Source organism: Mizuhopecten yessoensis, unplaced genomic scaffold, assembly GCF_002113885.1.
Source record: "Mizuhopecten yessoensis strain PY_sf001 unplaced genomic scaffold, ASM211388v2 scaffold943, whole genome shotgun sequence".
Taxonomy (NCBI): Eukaryota; Metazoa; Mollusca; class Bivalvia; order Pectinida; family Pectinidae; genus Mizuhopecten; species Mizuhopecten yessoensis.
Genome location: NW_018403799.1, coordinates 53914 through 70677, shown reverse-complemented (window position 1 = coordinate 70677; position 16764 = coordinate 53914). Strand labels below are relative to the sequence as shown.

General features: G+C 37.8%; 1 protein-coding gene across 1 annotated transcript; it reads right to left on the bottom strand.

Annotated features, from left to right (window-relative positions):
* Window positions 1-7306: 7306 nt before the first annotated feature.
* On the bottom strand, window positions 7307-16762 carry LOC110455749 (tubulin delta chain-like). The gene is made up of 7 exons (XM_021506096.1): window positions 16675-16762; window positions 14791-14963; window positions 13355-13474; window positions 12474-12787; window positions 11410-11651; window positions 9684-9848; window positions 7307-8921 (listed from the first exon to the last, which is right to left on the bottom strand). The coding sequence occupies exons 2-7, from the start codon at window positions 14893-14895 to the stop codon at window positions 8518-8520; spliced, it is 1350 nt and encodes a 449-aa protein (XP_021361771.1). The 5' UTR covers window positions 14896-14963; window positions 16675-16762; the 3' UTR covers window positions 7307-8517.
* Between the last annotated feature and the right edge of the window lie 2 nt (window positions 16763-16764).

Sequence of the window (16764 nt, the reverse complement as noted above, 5' to 3'; positions counted from 1 at the left end):
TTAAAAATTGAAAAGTTATCATATTTGAAAACAAAATATTATTTCATGCCACACTATAAAATACAAGTGATAAAATGCATATAAATATTACTAATGGTTAGGTTTTTTTAAAATACTTTGAAATGTTTTCATAAACCATTAAAGGAAACTGAGCTCCTCTCCATGCAATATTTGTCGTCCCACTGTTTCCAGTGGATGTGTCAGGAACTTCTCGAGGTGGGACTCCCGGTGGGTCGATATCTCCGGAAACGTTAAGTTCTATGATAGTACTATCGATATATCCTTGGCCGTTAGAGGAAAACTCTTGAGAATTCCTGCTCTCATCAATCTCGGAACTGTCCATATGTCGCAGACAATTAATTTGCATTTTACACGATGCTTGCTTGCAATTCTGATGAAATATTTTCCGCCACACCACAATCCAGAATATAACAACCTTTTGAACATATAGGAAAATATTTGCTGTAAATTATTATATATTTTACTTTTTCTATAATTTAAATAGTATGGGGGGTTTTTTGTACATATATTTTGTGCACTTTCATTATTACGGTGGAATGATATAAAGTCAAATGTACACTGTTAATGGATGTGAAACTTTTGATATCTGTAAAGTGTGCCAGGGCTTTCTTAGACGCCAAGAAAAAAAACTGTGTTCTTACCCCTATGATAGAATACCAGCCGGTTGTAACACAAAGGTAAAAGGAAAAGCCAAGAGAAGTGTTGGAATTTGCATGTCCAAGGACTAGGCCACACGCAATGACGTTGAGCACACCTTTAAATAGCAACAACCAATATATTAACGACGCTAGTATAGCATAGCTGACTCGTAGAAGCGACCAGAAATATGTATATTAAACATGTTGAAAGTTAAGAAATAACAAGAAATATTACTGATTACTTACTTCCTAAGAAATATGCGGATGTCAGTGTCGAAACCCCACAGCTCGTTAATATCTTCCTCGAATCAAAGTCTTCATTTAAACTTACGTAACAGGACAAAACATAGAGGAAAGCAAATCCAATCTTGCATACGAACGAAATGGCCTCCAGTATACGTATCGTAAACATACCTGTTGAAAAACAAAATAAAATTAATATTCTGCCAATATCAATACTTCATTTTACAAACTTGTAAGAAGGATTTGTGCCGTTACATAATGAAATAAATCTATAATTTGAATAATTTGATATTTACAGTACCACTATCATTGTTGATTTAAGTATATTTTTTGTATTAAGCGTTACACAACTGTTATGTTTGTACTTATGAAACCTGACTCATAATTATGTTTTTTTATTTCCTGTGTTTTTTAGGTCACAAGAAGATATAACGAGGGTCATATACCTATAAAATCCGAGATGCCCTTAGACCTAAACTGTCAAGTTTTAATACAATTGCTATTTGTGACATGTGGTCCAAACATCACCCTGCATATCGTGGATCAAGGAAAGACTACACCTGCTGTTACCCACTGCATGGTATCGTAAGAGGCAATCAATGTGGAACTATTTTCAGAATCGGGGATTTGCTTTTGTGCCCTCTACAGGGGGACACAAAACTGACAATAATAAATCTGCTGCATCCATTGTAACAATTGGTATCATGATAATTCTTTCTACTTCTAAATACCTTTTATATCCTAGTGCCTTTCTTGGCAATACCTCACTTTTAGCTTTACAAGTTGAACGTTCGCCCAAGTGAGGAATGCAGTGGGTTCTGTCCCCAGGCCGGGACATACTAATGTCCTGAAAACGGTATTATTCCCTGCATAACCTTCAGAATTTAAGGAAATGGAAACAACTTGTCCACCCGTTAGCAGTGCCCGGGCGGAATGCTGTGCTGGGTGCCTTTGGCATGGTATTTCAGTAAGATAGAACTTTAAAGTCGGCATCCGATGCGCGCGATCTCAAAGAGGCAAGTACGTACACAAACATACCCTGCCCCCTGCTCACATCCACACATGCACGCATACAAAACACACATGGAGTCACATCATTAAGTGACTTTAGCAGTTAATAGGGCGTAAACAAAACAAAACCAAAGTAATTTAACCATGACATTATTAATTGTGGATTCGCTGCCGATGCTTGTTTGTGAGCTGGAAACATGGTAAGATGATGTTCATGTCGCTTGTTGATAGCGCGGTTCTGATGCTGACCTTAGTATGCTACCTCACTGAAGTATTCCAACCGGTCACATAAATCTGATAACGGGTGAACCAGTTGTTGAACTTAACCTAAGTGCTGAACGTTAATTGAGCAGGTTACAACAACTACCACTTTTAACTACTTTGTTATGGCCTGACCTGGGGACAGAAACCATTGCCCACCACACTTGGGCGAACGTTCGACACTAGGGTCAAATGTGAGGTACTGCCAGCTAGTTAATAGGAACACAATGTGTTTAGGAAGTAGAGAGAAAACATATAAATCGAAAATGTTGCAATGCGGGCAGCAGATCAAATGTGGTTTCTTGTTTATCCCCTCATTAAAAGACACAGAGCCCCTGATTATGCATTAATCGTCTTGTAAGAAATGTAGTGGGTTACACACAGCAGGCCTATTTTCCCCGAAACTGCAGGGAAGAGTTATATGAAGATAATGTGTCATATTTTCAATTTAAGTATCCATATAATAAAATGGATTAATTCATCCGGATAATGTTGCAGACGTCGACTGTTAAAAGTAGATAAATACCCGGAGAGAAAATAAAACATAAAAGGACAAATATGACCTACACATTATCCTTCTGAATATTACTTACTGTTTCCGAGCTTTCTGCAGGCATCACACCGATCTGTTTTGCTGACAATTTCATTCAAACACGAGATGGCGATTGTTCTGTTACTGGCAACGTCGCTGTTGGTCCTATTGAAAATTATACCTTCTGTAGCGCCCACGGCGAAGTCACACTCACATGGGCTGTTATACAATCCAGTATAGTTACAAACATCAAGCTTTATCCATGCGCTAGTCCAAATCCCTGTAAATTGAAGTATTGAGCTCACCAACATCGTGTAACACCATATATTAAATCTATGACAAAGATTTTTTAATTTCATTATCGCAGCGGTTTTACTTCCATTCAGTTTTATTCTGCGTAAGAATTATCCGTGGTGAAAAACATATAGAGAGTCGTATTTATAAGGTAAGGGTTGTAAATCAAACGTCCTACTAACACAAATATTTGTACGTGCTGATAGCATGTGACATTGCAAAAGATGAGTTTCATAAAAGGTTGATATACACAAGTTATCGGAGATTGTTTGCCTACTCTTTAAATTTCGTAAGATCGATAGCGACTATGGCTATAATTCATTCACGTAACATTTGTATTTCAGTTCCGAGGGCCAACAAGTTAATGTCAAGGATATTGCTATACTGAAGATATTAACTTGTATTTTCTAGATTGTGTTTATGTTAACAGATGACAGAGGTAACATGTATATCCTTGGGTGAAGCCTATGCAAGGTCGCCCTCGAATGAATGTAATTTACATTGTATTGATACGCAGATCACACCGTTACTTAACACGCTTTGCGAAATGATCAAGTCATATTGTGGCTAATATTGGTTGTCTTAAACCTAGTAATTAGGACTCTACCCACATAATAATTATAATAATTAATAAAATATTAAAAACTCACCGGGTCGTTCTGAAACAATCAGCAAACACCATTTAGACAAAACAAAATGCCCCGATCTCCTAGCTTGAAACTGCTTTTATTATAGACAAAATATTAAACAAATTAATATGCATGAAACGATGAATGTCTTTGCTGAAGTTTATTGAACGGTTAATAGTTTAATACATCGTTGTTTAAACTTCGGGCCGTTGATGTTCTACACTATTTTGACAGTATGTTGGATAGACATAGATCATTTATTCATGGGGAAAATCAACTCAATAAATCTGATTACAAACGTCTCAATATAATGCATCGCATGTATTCGTATGTGTTATTGTTGTATTTGTGAACGAAACAGGGCATATCGTGTTCTGTATAACCAGGTAATCGTAATTTGGAGCGTATTTGGACAACAGCGTTATTGATAAGTAAAATGAAAACATATTCATTTCAAAATCCAATAAATGTGTCAACGTTACGATATCAAACAACATGTAGAGTGGATTATAGCATTCCAACCTTTGTTTATACCTTTCTCTTTTAATCAACATTGAAATATGACGGTAACACAGTCAGTGGTGTGCCTGTCTCTTATCAACGGGGGATATAAATATTTTGGTTGTTAACTGGACTGAACTATGCAGTGATTGAATTTTTGAGTTTCTATTGCAGTTTTTAGGGCATCCTGAATTGTGTAAATTCAGCATCGACAGAGCTGATTAAACTATAGTCTCCAACGATGAAAATATCAACAAAAAGAAATCTAAGTGATAGTCTGTCCTCACTATAGAGGGAATTATAAAACAACGGGCTATTCACACGTCAGGGGAATTTTAAGTGATTGGTGGATGATAAAGACATCTAACTTGTTAGCTCACCTGGCCCGAAGATTTCGTCCGGCGTCAAGAATTTTCTTTTAACAACTTATTCTTAAAAGGCCTAGGTTGATGATATTTGGCCAGAAGCAAACTGGGATGAATGGCTATTAAGTTTGTTGAAATAAATAACCTTCACTCGAATTCAAGGTCACAGGGGTCCAAATGTTACAATTTTTAAACAACTTCTTCTGAATAACCAAAATGCCAAGGATGATGATATTTGGCCAGTAGCATTCTGGGATGAAGGGCTACCATTTTTTTTCAAATGAATGACCTTCACTTATAATGAAGGTCACAGGAGTCAATTGTCTATAACAAAAACTTCAAATAACTTCTGAAGAACCAAAAGGGCTAGGATGTTGATATTTGGTCAAAAGCATGCTCGGACAAAGGGCTACGGGTATATTTGAGGTCACAAGGGTCAATTGTCTAGAAAAAAAGAAAAAAAATGAAAAAAAAAAAATCTTCTCAATAATCAAAAGGCCCAGGATATTCAAGGTCACGGGCCAAATATCTTTAAAAAAAATCTGATTAACCAAGAGGACCAGAGTGATGATATTTGGCCAGTAGCATGCTGAGATGAAGGGCTACAAAGTTTGTTTTCTTCAAATGGATGACCTCCACTGATATTCAAGGTCAATTCTCTAACAAACAAAAAAACTTTTACAACTTCTTCTGAATAATCAAAAGGCCTATGGTGATGATATATAGCAAAAAACATGCTGGCATAAAGGGCTACCAGATCTGTTCAAATCGATTACCTTGACCGATATTCGAAGTCACATGGGTCTTATATGTTAAAAATCTTTAAACTACTTCTTCTGAATAGTCATAAGGCCCAAAATATTGATATCTTGCCATTTAGCATTTTAGAATGAAGGGCCACAACGTTTGTTAAAATAATTTACCTTCACTCATATTCAAGGCCACAGGATGTCGTAATAAAAACTCTAAAAAATTCTTTTGAATATCCAAAGGACCAGGATGTTGCTATTTGGTCAGGAGCGTGCTTGGATAAAGGGGTACCAAGTTTGTTTTAAACTATTGACCTTCACTCATATTCAAGGTCACAGGGGTAAATTGTTTTAAAAAAAAACACTTTTAAACAACTTCTTCTGAATAACCAAAAGGACCAGGATTTCATTATTTGGTCATTAGTATGCTGAGATAAAGGCCTTCCAGGTTTGTTAAAATGCCTGACCTTCACTTATATTCAAGGTCACAGGGGTCAATTGTCTAAAAAGACTTTAAAACAACTCCTTATTCATAACCAAAGGTCTTAGGGTGATGATATTCAGCCAGTAGCACTCTAGGATGAAGGCCTAGCAAATATTTGCAAATTAATAACTTTCTCTATCATATTAAAGGTCACACGGGTGATTTGTCTAAAAAAAACTTTTAAACAGCTTCTTCTTAATAACGAAAAGGGCCAAGATGTTGATATTTCGTCAATAGAATGCTGGGCTGATTGGCTACGAAGTTTGTTCAAATGAATGACCCTCATTTATATTCAAGGTCACAGGGGTCAATTATCTAAAAACAAACTTTTAAACATCTTCTTCTTCATAAACAAAAGTCCTAGGGTGATGATGTTTAGCAAGTAGCATTCTGGGAGGAAGGGCTACCAAACTTTTGCAAATGAATAAACTTCAAAAATATTAAATGTCACAGTGGTGAATTGTCTAAAAAACACTTTTCAACAACTTCTAAAAAAACAAAAGGGCCAAGATCAGTGGCTTAAATTATATAATATGGCTTCATGTTTCATATTACAGAGTTTCCTGTCCCTAATCCTCGATATTCCATGGGTTACGCTCAATTTCGCTTTCTGCATCCCTGGAATATGTCATAGAAAGACAGCGGTTTGATTAATTTCAGGTATAAAATAATTTACCAATAGTCAGGATGATATCTGTCCTTTAAAGATTAGAGAGAACAGACCTCCGACTTCAAAGCCAGTCAATTTACATCAAATGATCGAAATCGTCTTCCCGTCTCATCCACAAGGTGGTGCACACTGAGACTTCTATTTGGCTATGACATATTCCAGGGGTAAGTAGAGCTTAAGTGAGCGTAACCCCTTGAGTATCAAAGATGCCTGTCCCTCAACGTTTGAAGAAATCAGTCTTCTTCATCAGAGTACAACTGACTCTTACACAAAAGAGGCTTCAAGCCCAAACTGGTTGAAATAAGTTAAATACGTTTGGAAGAGAAGATGTTTTCGAGGGCATTGGATCTCGACATAAGCTTATTTTTTGTAAACAAACAAAATAAATTAATCAACATAAACACATAATAACATATAAATTTAATAATTTATCAATACAATACATAAGTAAACATCATAATGAGATAAGTAAATGTTGGGCAACGTTCCAAATTGATACATATAACTAGAAAACGCATGTTTATAAAGTCCACAGTGATTATAGATTGTTCAATCAATACTATTATCTTATAGAACTATTACATAAGAAATGTGATTATTTTAATGAAGAGGAATAACAAGATGAAAGCCAAATGGAAAACTATTTTGCTTGTGTATAATTTTGCTGTGGCCTATATATAGCCTATGGTCAAAGTTTTGTCAAAATAGACTGTACATTTTCGGAGTCGTAAAAGTTATCTTTTTAATGAAAAAATATATTAACTCCATAAACTAGAACACGCCTTAAAACCGTCAATGCATTCCTTTGCTCTGTTGATGATATACCCTGAAATATCAGCTTGTCCTGAGAATTTCCATACTTGACAATTGTTAAAAACTTTTGTGAACATTTGCAAAGAAAAGACTGCTCTAAAGTCATGACAGGACAAGCAAACATCTAAAGACATTAATACCCCCTTGGCTCTGTTGATGACATATAAACAGCATCGGCATTTTTAGTGTTGACTTTGGAACTCTGAAATATAAACTCGTACGAGGTATTCTCATACTTTACCTTTGTATAAACTTTGTTAAGAAAGGAAGTCGCTACAGTCATGACAGGACGGATAATGGGAACTCTATATGCCTACCTCCCCGCCCCCCCTCCCTCCTCCCAGTAAATGGAAGAATAGAAGAGCCCTCCCTCCCCAATCAAATGGCACAATGGAAGCGTCCCACCCAAACCCCTCATCAAATGGAGTAATAGAAGTGAATTATAACTGCCATACAATGTAGCTTGTTGTAAATTATTTTACAACAATCATGAAACAATTTCATTCAACTTATATTAATCTGGCTCCGATGTAAGCGCAGGGAGGGTCTATATGTCTTTATGTGGGAGGAAATCAGAGTACCCAGAAAAATCCCAAGTGTTCGGGCTGGTAATCCCATACCATTTTAAGTCAAATCAGGGATTTTAACTCCCGCAGACTTGGTGAAAGGCAAATGCACTATCCACTGCGCCACCTGACCACCCACAGGCTATTAGTCGTTAAACTGACGTATTTTTTCCTATTCTACTTGCTTTAACTTGTTATATTACTCTATCATTGTTTGTTGTAACTTGGTGTAACTTGCAATGACTTGTATCCCTGTCATATATGTAGTTTCTGGTAACTTGGTGTAACTTGCAATGACTTGTAACTCTGTCATACATGTAGTTTCTTGTAACTTGATGTAACCTGCAATGATCTGTAATTCTGTCATACATGAAGTATGATGTAACTTGCAATGATCTGTAATTCTGTCATACATGTAGTTTGTTGTAACTTGATGTAACTTGCAATGACTTGTATCCCTGTCATATATGTAGTTTCTTGTAACTTGATGTAACTTGCAATGATCTGTAATTCTGTCATACATGTAGTTTGTTGTTATTTTATGTAGCTTGCAATGACTTGTAACTCTGTCATACATGTAGTTTGTTGTAACTTGATGTATCTTGCTTTGACTTGCTACCCTGTCCAAAAATATTTTAACTGGCTACTACTTATTTCTGACTGTTCCAAGATGTTGTAACTGGCTATGACTAGTTACTCTTCAAACATTGTCTTGTTAATGGCCATGAGTTGTAACTTCATCATAAGTTGTTATAACTGGCTATAACTTGTTCCAAAGTCACAAAACTATCTAAGAAGTCCTCCTCGGCCAGTCCGTGTTTCACATACTGATGTACATAGGCACGTGACGAGAACATGCTCCAAGCTTTGTCCACGATGCGGTCCAAAGTCTGTACAGGTGTCCGGCTGTTGGACACAAGAGAGGCACTCTTCTCGTAGTTGCTGAACAGACGCGGCTGAGCACCGGTGAGGAGACAGGCCCCTGATGGTACCCAGGGGGCATACAGGGTAGGGTCAGCAAACATCGAGGTGTCCACCGACCCTGCATCCTTACCACGCAAAACCAGAAAGTTTGCAAGGGACCGGTTGTGGCGACTACTGCCCCGAGGCGTTTCATCTCCTAACTTGACTTGCCAGTTAATGCCTGAAATATGATATTGTTTGTCTGATATTATATTTGAAAGGCATCTTTTTTTTTTGTAATTAACCAGCATTATTTAACATTTTTAAAAGCATCTTTATACCATCATTCTCAATGCAAGTCTTTATTCTGTCAAAAATTGGAAACCTGTATTTGCACTGCATAACCGAACATTCAAAATGTTTGAATATTTAAATTTTAAACTAATCTTAGAAAGACCACATATTCTATTAAAAACCAACTTTTAATAATATGTCATTCTAATGAATTTGATGTGTTTGAAAAGTCACACAACTTCAATGAGCTTCAATATTAGCAGGCATCAAAATGCATTTTGACTGCTGATGACCTGAATTTCATAGCTGAGAGAGACAGTGTACAGTATGGTGCTAACATTTCGCGGTTGTCCCGTTCAGAATAAGTTTGTGATGATAAGATTTTGTGCAACATGGCAAGGTAAACATATCACGTTCAGGAGGGAACATTTGTATTTGGGTGATGGGATTTATTTCAAACCTGTTTTTATCAAAACAACATAATAAATGAAATTAAATCTGTGTTTTATTATGATTGTTCAGCAGTAAAAGGTTGAAAAAGTCTTTTCTTTCATCCCTGTATATTTTTATTTTTTTTGATCCCTGTATATTTAATTTTGCACTGTCTTTGGTGAGTGTTAATAAAGCGAAATGAAATCCCCAGCAAAAAATAGCAACTATGCAATCTCATCATTCTCATTTGCTTCAATATAACAACACTGTTACTGACCCTCCTCCATGGCTGCATCAGCGATGAGCATCTGTCGCAGGTGTTTGAGCAGGCCGTGCCACTGATAGGAGGAGAAAGTCATGGCCGCCTCGGACATCTGAGGGATGTTCTTCACCGTCAACAGTTTGTAATCACTGTGGGGGACCAGGTGTTCCATTAGCTCTCCTGTAACCAAAGGGCAAAGGTCGTAACTAGGGCAAGACCAGTAATATCAGATCTTATTCTACAAAGGGCAAAGGTCATAACTAGGGCAAGACCAGTAATATTAGATCTTAAGTTACAAAGGGCAAAGGTGATAACTAGGGCAAGACCAGTACTATCAGATCTTAATCTACAAAGGGCAAAGGTCATAACTTATTATATCAGCTCTCCTGTAACCAAGGGCAACACCAGTAATATATTGGCCCGTATTCATGAAACCATTCTCATGCACAAGCAAGGCTTCTGTGCTCAAACCAACTTTCTTGTAACTCATTTAATTCAATGTCAAACGATCCAAAAGTCCAATGTAAACATTGAAAATAGTATTTGGCTTTAAGCCTCTTCAATTGTTTTCCAAATCACTGACAAATAAACATTTATAATGTATCTATAACCAGTTAGTTTCAGTGCTTGATAATGATCTGTAGATAGTTACAATAACTTTGATTTTGCCAGTAACTCCCTGAAAACTTTGATAAAAATCTGTTAAGAAATGACGTTGATAGAGTGATAGCATTGAATTGTTTGATGACTTTCTATATATAGACCCTGGCCTTGACATTGAATCACGACATGATGGGACACGACGGAACGGACACAGACACGAACAACGTTATATGCCCCCTATTTCATGGTGGGCCCATAACCAATGGCAACACTAGTAATATCAACTTTCATATTACAAAAGGCAAAGGTCATCATATGACTCATAACTAGTAACACCAGTTCCCATGCTACAAAGGTCAAAGTTCATCACTTATTATACATGTACCAACTTTCGTGTAACAAAGGTTAAGACCAGTAATATCAACTCTCATGTCACAAAGGGTCAGTCTTAAAAGGTTCTCTTAGGTTTATGAATGTCATAGGTTACATTTGCGTATCGTGGTTGAAGCAGTTCAGGTTGCACAGAAATATTCCATGACAAACAAACACATTTGTACCGTTCTATAGGTAGAACTAAAAAATGCAGTTTCAAAGAAACAAATAACAATATATCAAGAAAAACATGTCCTTCTTTGACAAGTCCACTAAATTATATAATGTATCTTAAAAACTACATGTGACTTGACCTTGTTTTTTAAAGAAATAATGCAAACTAACAATATTCAGCATTTTAGTTTCGGTCAGGCACATCTGGACCCCTCAATCTACACATGCCAAATATTTCTGAGGTCAGCCTCTGTTCAGATCTGCACCTGTCGTTTTTCTTTCAGGTTCAATCATTTCAACTGATTGAACCGGATATGCGAAAGGGACCTTATAATTCTGATTTTACTTTGAGTAATGACTTCTTAACCCTTTCACCACTGTAGACCAAAATGGACTCATCCAGATCAATGCATGGAAGAGTTAACTAAAGTTACATAGGGGTGAAAGGGTTAATGAAGAAACAGCTTTCAGAGTGGACACACTGTGTTAACTCATTCACCCCTGAAGACACATTTGAACCCTTCTAATTCAAAGGTTGGAACAGTTCATTATGAAACTTCAGGCGGGAATGAGTTAATGAGGACATACTTACCCAGAGTGTTCTGACAGGAGTAGCCGGGGTACTTGTCCACACAGACTGGCTGTAGTACGCTAGCCAGCTTGTGTGTTATCACATTGTTGATGTCGCGGAAGGAAATCTTCTTGAGGTCCAGCAGCTGTGAACAGATCTTCTGGATATGGTCGTTCTCCATGACGATGAGGGCATCAGCATTACGATACAAGTGTGACAGAGTCAGAACGGCATTATAGTTCTGTACGATCACCTCGCCCATACTGTCAACAGATAACACACAAAATGTTCTTCCTTGCTCATTGATCATATCATTTGACCATCTCCATATTCAACTCCATATCAGCCCAAAGGGTTGGAGGCTGATACGTAGCAGAATATGGAAATGGATATATATGATAACCTTTTTTATCCTATACTGCTCTATAACATTAAAATTATTAGCAATAATACATACAACACACAGAAAATTATATATCATGTGCTAGCTTAACAAAGTCACATTCTACCTTAAATAAAACACAATAAACTGAATAGCAAACACAGATGGATATGCTGTGTGTACACTACCAGTTTGAGGTGTGATTTTTCTGAAAAGTGTTGAACTGAATCTTTAAAGGATACGACACAAGCCAGGAAGATATTGAGCATGCTGGGTGGATTTGGCGCGTGACGGGTGGATATGGGTTGGCCTGGGATACGGCCTATCCACAGCTACCAGTCATTGCAAGAAGTTTGATGCATTAATAAATTTAAATCCACACAGTCCTATTGATGGAAACTTGACTGAATCTGTGCATGTGAAACAAGAGGCCCAGAGGGCCAGTATCTCTCACCTGGATATTTAAGCAATCATGGGTAAATGTTCTCAATAAAAGAAATTTTGCATACATTTTCATATATTGTGTCTCCTTGGCTTAAGAGTACTCCAGACTAAAGGAAATTTTATACTATATCCCAGCATGCTACTGGTCAAATATCATCATCTAATGCCTCGTGGAGGTGAACTAATCAAAATAAAATAAAGCATAGTTTGAGACACAATTAAGCCATTTTCATCTAAAGTTTTTTTCTACACTGTGTACCTGTACGGAAGCACCACCTGGTTGAGGAGGAAGGCGTGAGGAAACTCATCCTTAATACACTCCGTTATATACGCCCCTACCCCCGATCCTGTACCTCCAGCCACACTCATCAGCGACAAGAAACCTGAAAGGTTGTCACACTTCTCAGCCTCTCTTTGGACCATCTCCATGACCTTGACCTCCTGACCTTGACCGTGGATACAGTAACCATGTGCCCAGTTGTTTCCTGAACCTTTCTGCTGACAGAGCTGTTGTTTAGCTGGGTACACCCACTGGCCTGACTTCTTGGCATCACAACATATCTGGGCTATCACCTAAAACATTCAGAGAAATCAATGTGTCACTGTCAATACACGAAACATCCGGGGCTATCTTTGATATGATTTGTTTGTGTTTAACTTCCTATAAACAGCTATGGTCATTAAAGGACATATGTAGCGAAACTGGACTAGGTCGATCGTCGTGGACCAGGTAGCTCAATTGGTAGAGCGTCCGTCTAGAGTACGGAGTGTCCCGGGTTTGAACCCCAGTCTGGCCTTACATTTTTCTGCTGCTATTACATATACCAGGTTTTTGGTGGTGGAGGAAAACTAGAGTGTTCGGAGAATAACCACCGATCTGCTGTCAGTACCTGACGACTGCCCCACATAGGCCTCGAACCCATGACTGAGTGGTGGAGGGCTAGTGATCGTAGACAGCCAGACGCCTTAACCACTCGGCCACCGTGGCCCCATGTCAGGGCCATCATCTTGATGCATTTAAAATGTGCCATAGCTATATGGTATCAGAGCCACAGCAGGTCCCAGTAAGCGTAGTAATACTTGTACTGTTTAGCGCTAACTTGTGCACCAGTCCATTCCAATTTACCGTTGAAAGTTTACCTTCGGCTCCATGTCAACCATTACTGCCCTTGCTTCAGGAAGACCCTCTTTCATCTGATCCTTGTAGAAAAACCGAGACAGGACCTCGTCTTTGTAGGTCTCATTTTTATCAGGAGGTACCTTTAAAAAATACAAAATTGAATATGAGGTCAAATTTACAAAACTGTAGCTTCCAAATGACAACACACATACAGGAAATGACATCATAGAAACAGGAAATGACCTGTGTCAGTGAAGGTATCACCAGTGTAAGTAAGGATGTTTGTCCCAAGTGAAACGCTTCATTACAATATGAATTTAATAGTTGTTTGAAATTAGTGGAAACATACAGAAAAGTAGAACAAAAGAGAAAAAAAATGACTTATTAATTTTCATTAGTGAAATATCAGGAATTATCCATTTAATAAAAACTAGTGAAGATATATCAAATGTTACATTTTCACATGTGAAAAGTAGTTTCTATTCACTGTGTAGACTTTCAGTTTCAATTTCAGATGAAGTGATGGCATTACAAAAGATTGTTTGGAACACCTTCGCAACATACATTATATGCTATTTACATAACTACACAATTAATGACATTTTTTTTTTATTTAGAAATCTTACCAGATATTAGCAGCAAAAAAAAAACACAATTTTGTTGAGATATTCTGCCACTCTTGAGAAAAATATATGACATTTAATGGCATGGGATACCATTAAATATCCTCTTTTTATTTTATGACGTGGGTTGAATGAACTTAGGGCTACAAACTATCCACTGTCAATCCCAAAACTTTACCAATAATGCAATCCAGGAATTATAAATGCATGATGTCAAAATGAAAGAGGAATACCATGCCAAATGAAGTAGCATAAACTCTGAGCCAGAAAAAAATCATGATATTGCTTTATTGTCTATTTATGTAAATGTAACAGCTCAGGTCATTATTTTTCAATGCCTTCACTAGGAGTTGAACCCGGGACCTCCAGTTTACTGCAGTCTAACGCTCTACTAAATGAACTAAAGAGAAAGTATCTCCAGCCAAGTCGGTAAGAAGAGGCTCATATTTTGATTTCAGGAAAGAACTCGTCCCGAGATTTCCAGGGGTCAAAGCAATTCTTGTGAAAGTATCACTTCAATATTACCTGGGTCCCTATGTAGGCCCCAGTGTAACAGAGGTTATAATTTCTCTATGCCTCGGCCAGGAGTCGAACCTGGGACCTCTGGTTTACTAGTCCTACACTCTACCAAATAAGCTTAAGAAAGATTATCTCTAGCCAAGTTGGTAGGAAGCGGCTAGTATTATACCAGGGTGACATACACAAGTGATCATGAGAATTCCTTAAATAAAGAACAACTCTACAGTGGAACTCTTTTCTGCAATTATTACCTGTGCAGTGGTACCTTAATACACCTCATCATTTTGGGTTGGGTTTTGTTTTGGTACTTGTACCTGTGTTTGTGAGGGTTTGGTGAGGATATCATCCATGAAGGTCTGGAAGAGCTGACCTCCAATCTGATTCCCACACTGGCCAAGCTGCAATGTGATGACAGACATCCTGACAGTTATTTCCAAAAGGTCAAGGGTCAAGCAGCAAGGTCAAGTCCATCCCCATCACAGCACTTCTGTTAACCAATGAAGATAACAATATTACAATCATGTGGAAGTATAAACATTACAATATTATATGACATTAAATTTGCAGATTCTTCACACTCAGATTGTCTTTCGTTCATTTAAAAGTACACTGCTTATAATCATGTATCCCCTACAAGTGTCAATGACTTGCCATAAACACATACATGGATTGTCATTGATACAGAAATTTAAGTTTTGGTGTCCTGTATAGATTTCTTTAATTAATGGCTTGTAATATATCATCTGCAGTTTCGTCTGTGGCAGATTTTAATTGTACATAGAATTACGGTTGCCTTCTAGCTTCGCACTAGAGGGAATTTCCCTTCAGCTCAGTGGTAGAGTGTCCATCTAGAACCTAGGGATATCGGCTTTGATCCCAGGTGGACGCACATTACCTTCTTTCCTGTTACACATGGATGAAGAACTTGATTTTAAAAGCTTTTTCACCCATGTAACAGCAGCAGAGGAAACATGTATGGCCAAAGACCAGGATTCAAACCCTGGACCTCCAAACTCTAGATGAAGGCTCATACCAATTAAGCTATACCTGGTCACAAATGATTGACCCAGTCCAATGCTGCTACATTCCTCCCTTCTTTTTCTATGCTTTGTCTCCATAAACTACACCACTTACACCCAAAATTAGGAACCCGTTTGCCAGTTAGTGTACACACATTACTTAAAACATATGGGTTGGTCACAGGAACCAATGTAACAGCGGAGGAGAAATGCATGGCCAGACTGGGATTCGAACCTGGAACCTCTGAACTCTAGATATATAGACGCTCTAAATAATTGAGATACCTGGTCACGACTCGCTAACGATTGACCCAGTCAAGTTCTGCTTCATGTATGATAGATTTCAGTAGCTATAAACTATGTTGATATTTGATTTAAGTCAGCTCTCAAAGTACACCTTTGTTGTTAACCTCAACACGACATACACTGTAGCTCCTGACCATCTTGGAAATCAACAAGTTGACTGTAATTATTTGATATCTGCATTCTCTAATCTCACATTAGTGCATATTATTACAATTTTCAATTTAACAAAATGTCAAATTCTTAAATTCAAATTTTAAGTTTCAAATGAACTATTACTAGGTCGGGAAAAATTACACGGTGGTGTTGCATTGGTATTTACAGTAGAAATGATGCAGTCGATTTGATACAATGTGCATTTGTAGCGGAACTGGACTCTGCGTCGATCGTCGGCGACCACTGGTATAGCTCCATTGGTAGAGCGTCCATCTAGAGTTCGGAGAGTCCCTGGTTCAAACCCCAGTCTGACCGTGCATTTTTCCGCTCCTGTTACTGTGAGTGGTGCCTGTGACAAACCCTTGTTTCAAGCATTTGGTGTATGCTTGGCAAGGAGACACCCGAACCTGATTGTAAATATAGTTGTGTCCTCAGGGGTGAAGATTAGAAAAAGGAGGGAGGAATGTAGCGGAACTGAACCGGGTCGATCACCGGCGACCAGGTAGCTCAAAAGGTTGAGCGTCCGTCTAGAGTCCGGTCTGGCCCTGCATTTTCCGCTCACATCAACAGATTAGAGCAAAATCTGTTATCATATTGGTACATATTTTTGTCCTGTGATATACATAAACTCCCTTTGGAAACATGTTATTAGTCATATTAGGCGCTTAGAAATGATGAATATATGTGTGTATATTATACACTATATTTCTGTTCTAGTACCTGACAGCACCTGTTCCAATCAAACTGACTTCACCAATGAAAACAAGCACATATCATCGTCGTTCAGAAGCTTTGAACATCATCGCCGAG

Bases quoted from the DNA above. Each gene is read 5' to 3' on its own strand.
- LOC110455749 (XM_021506096.1), bottom strand. From the start codon at position 14,895: ATGTCTGTCATCACATTGCAGCTTGGCCAGTGTGGGAATCAGATTGGA. The intron at 13,475-14,790 runs GTACAAGTACCA...TATTTTTTAAAG, and splicing joins CCAAACCCTCACAAACACAG to GTACCTCCTGATAAAAATGA. The intron at 11,652-12,473 runs GTACACAGTGTA...ATCTGTTGACAG, and splicing joins CAGGTGGTGCTTCCGTACAG to TATGGGCGAGGTGATCGTAC.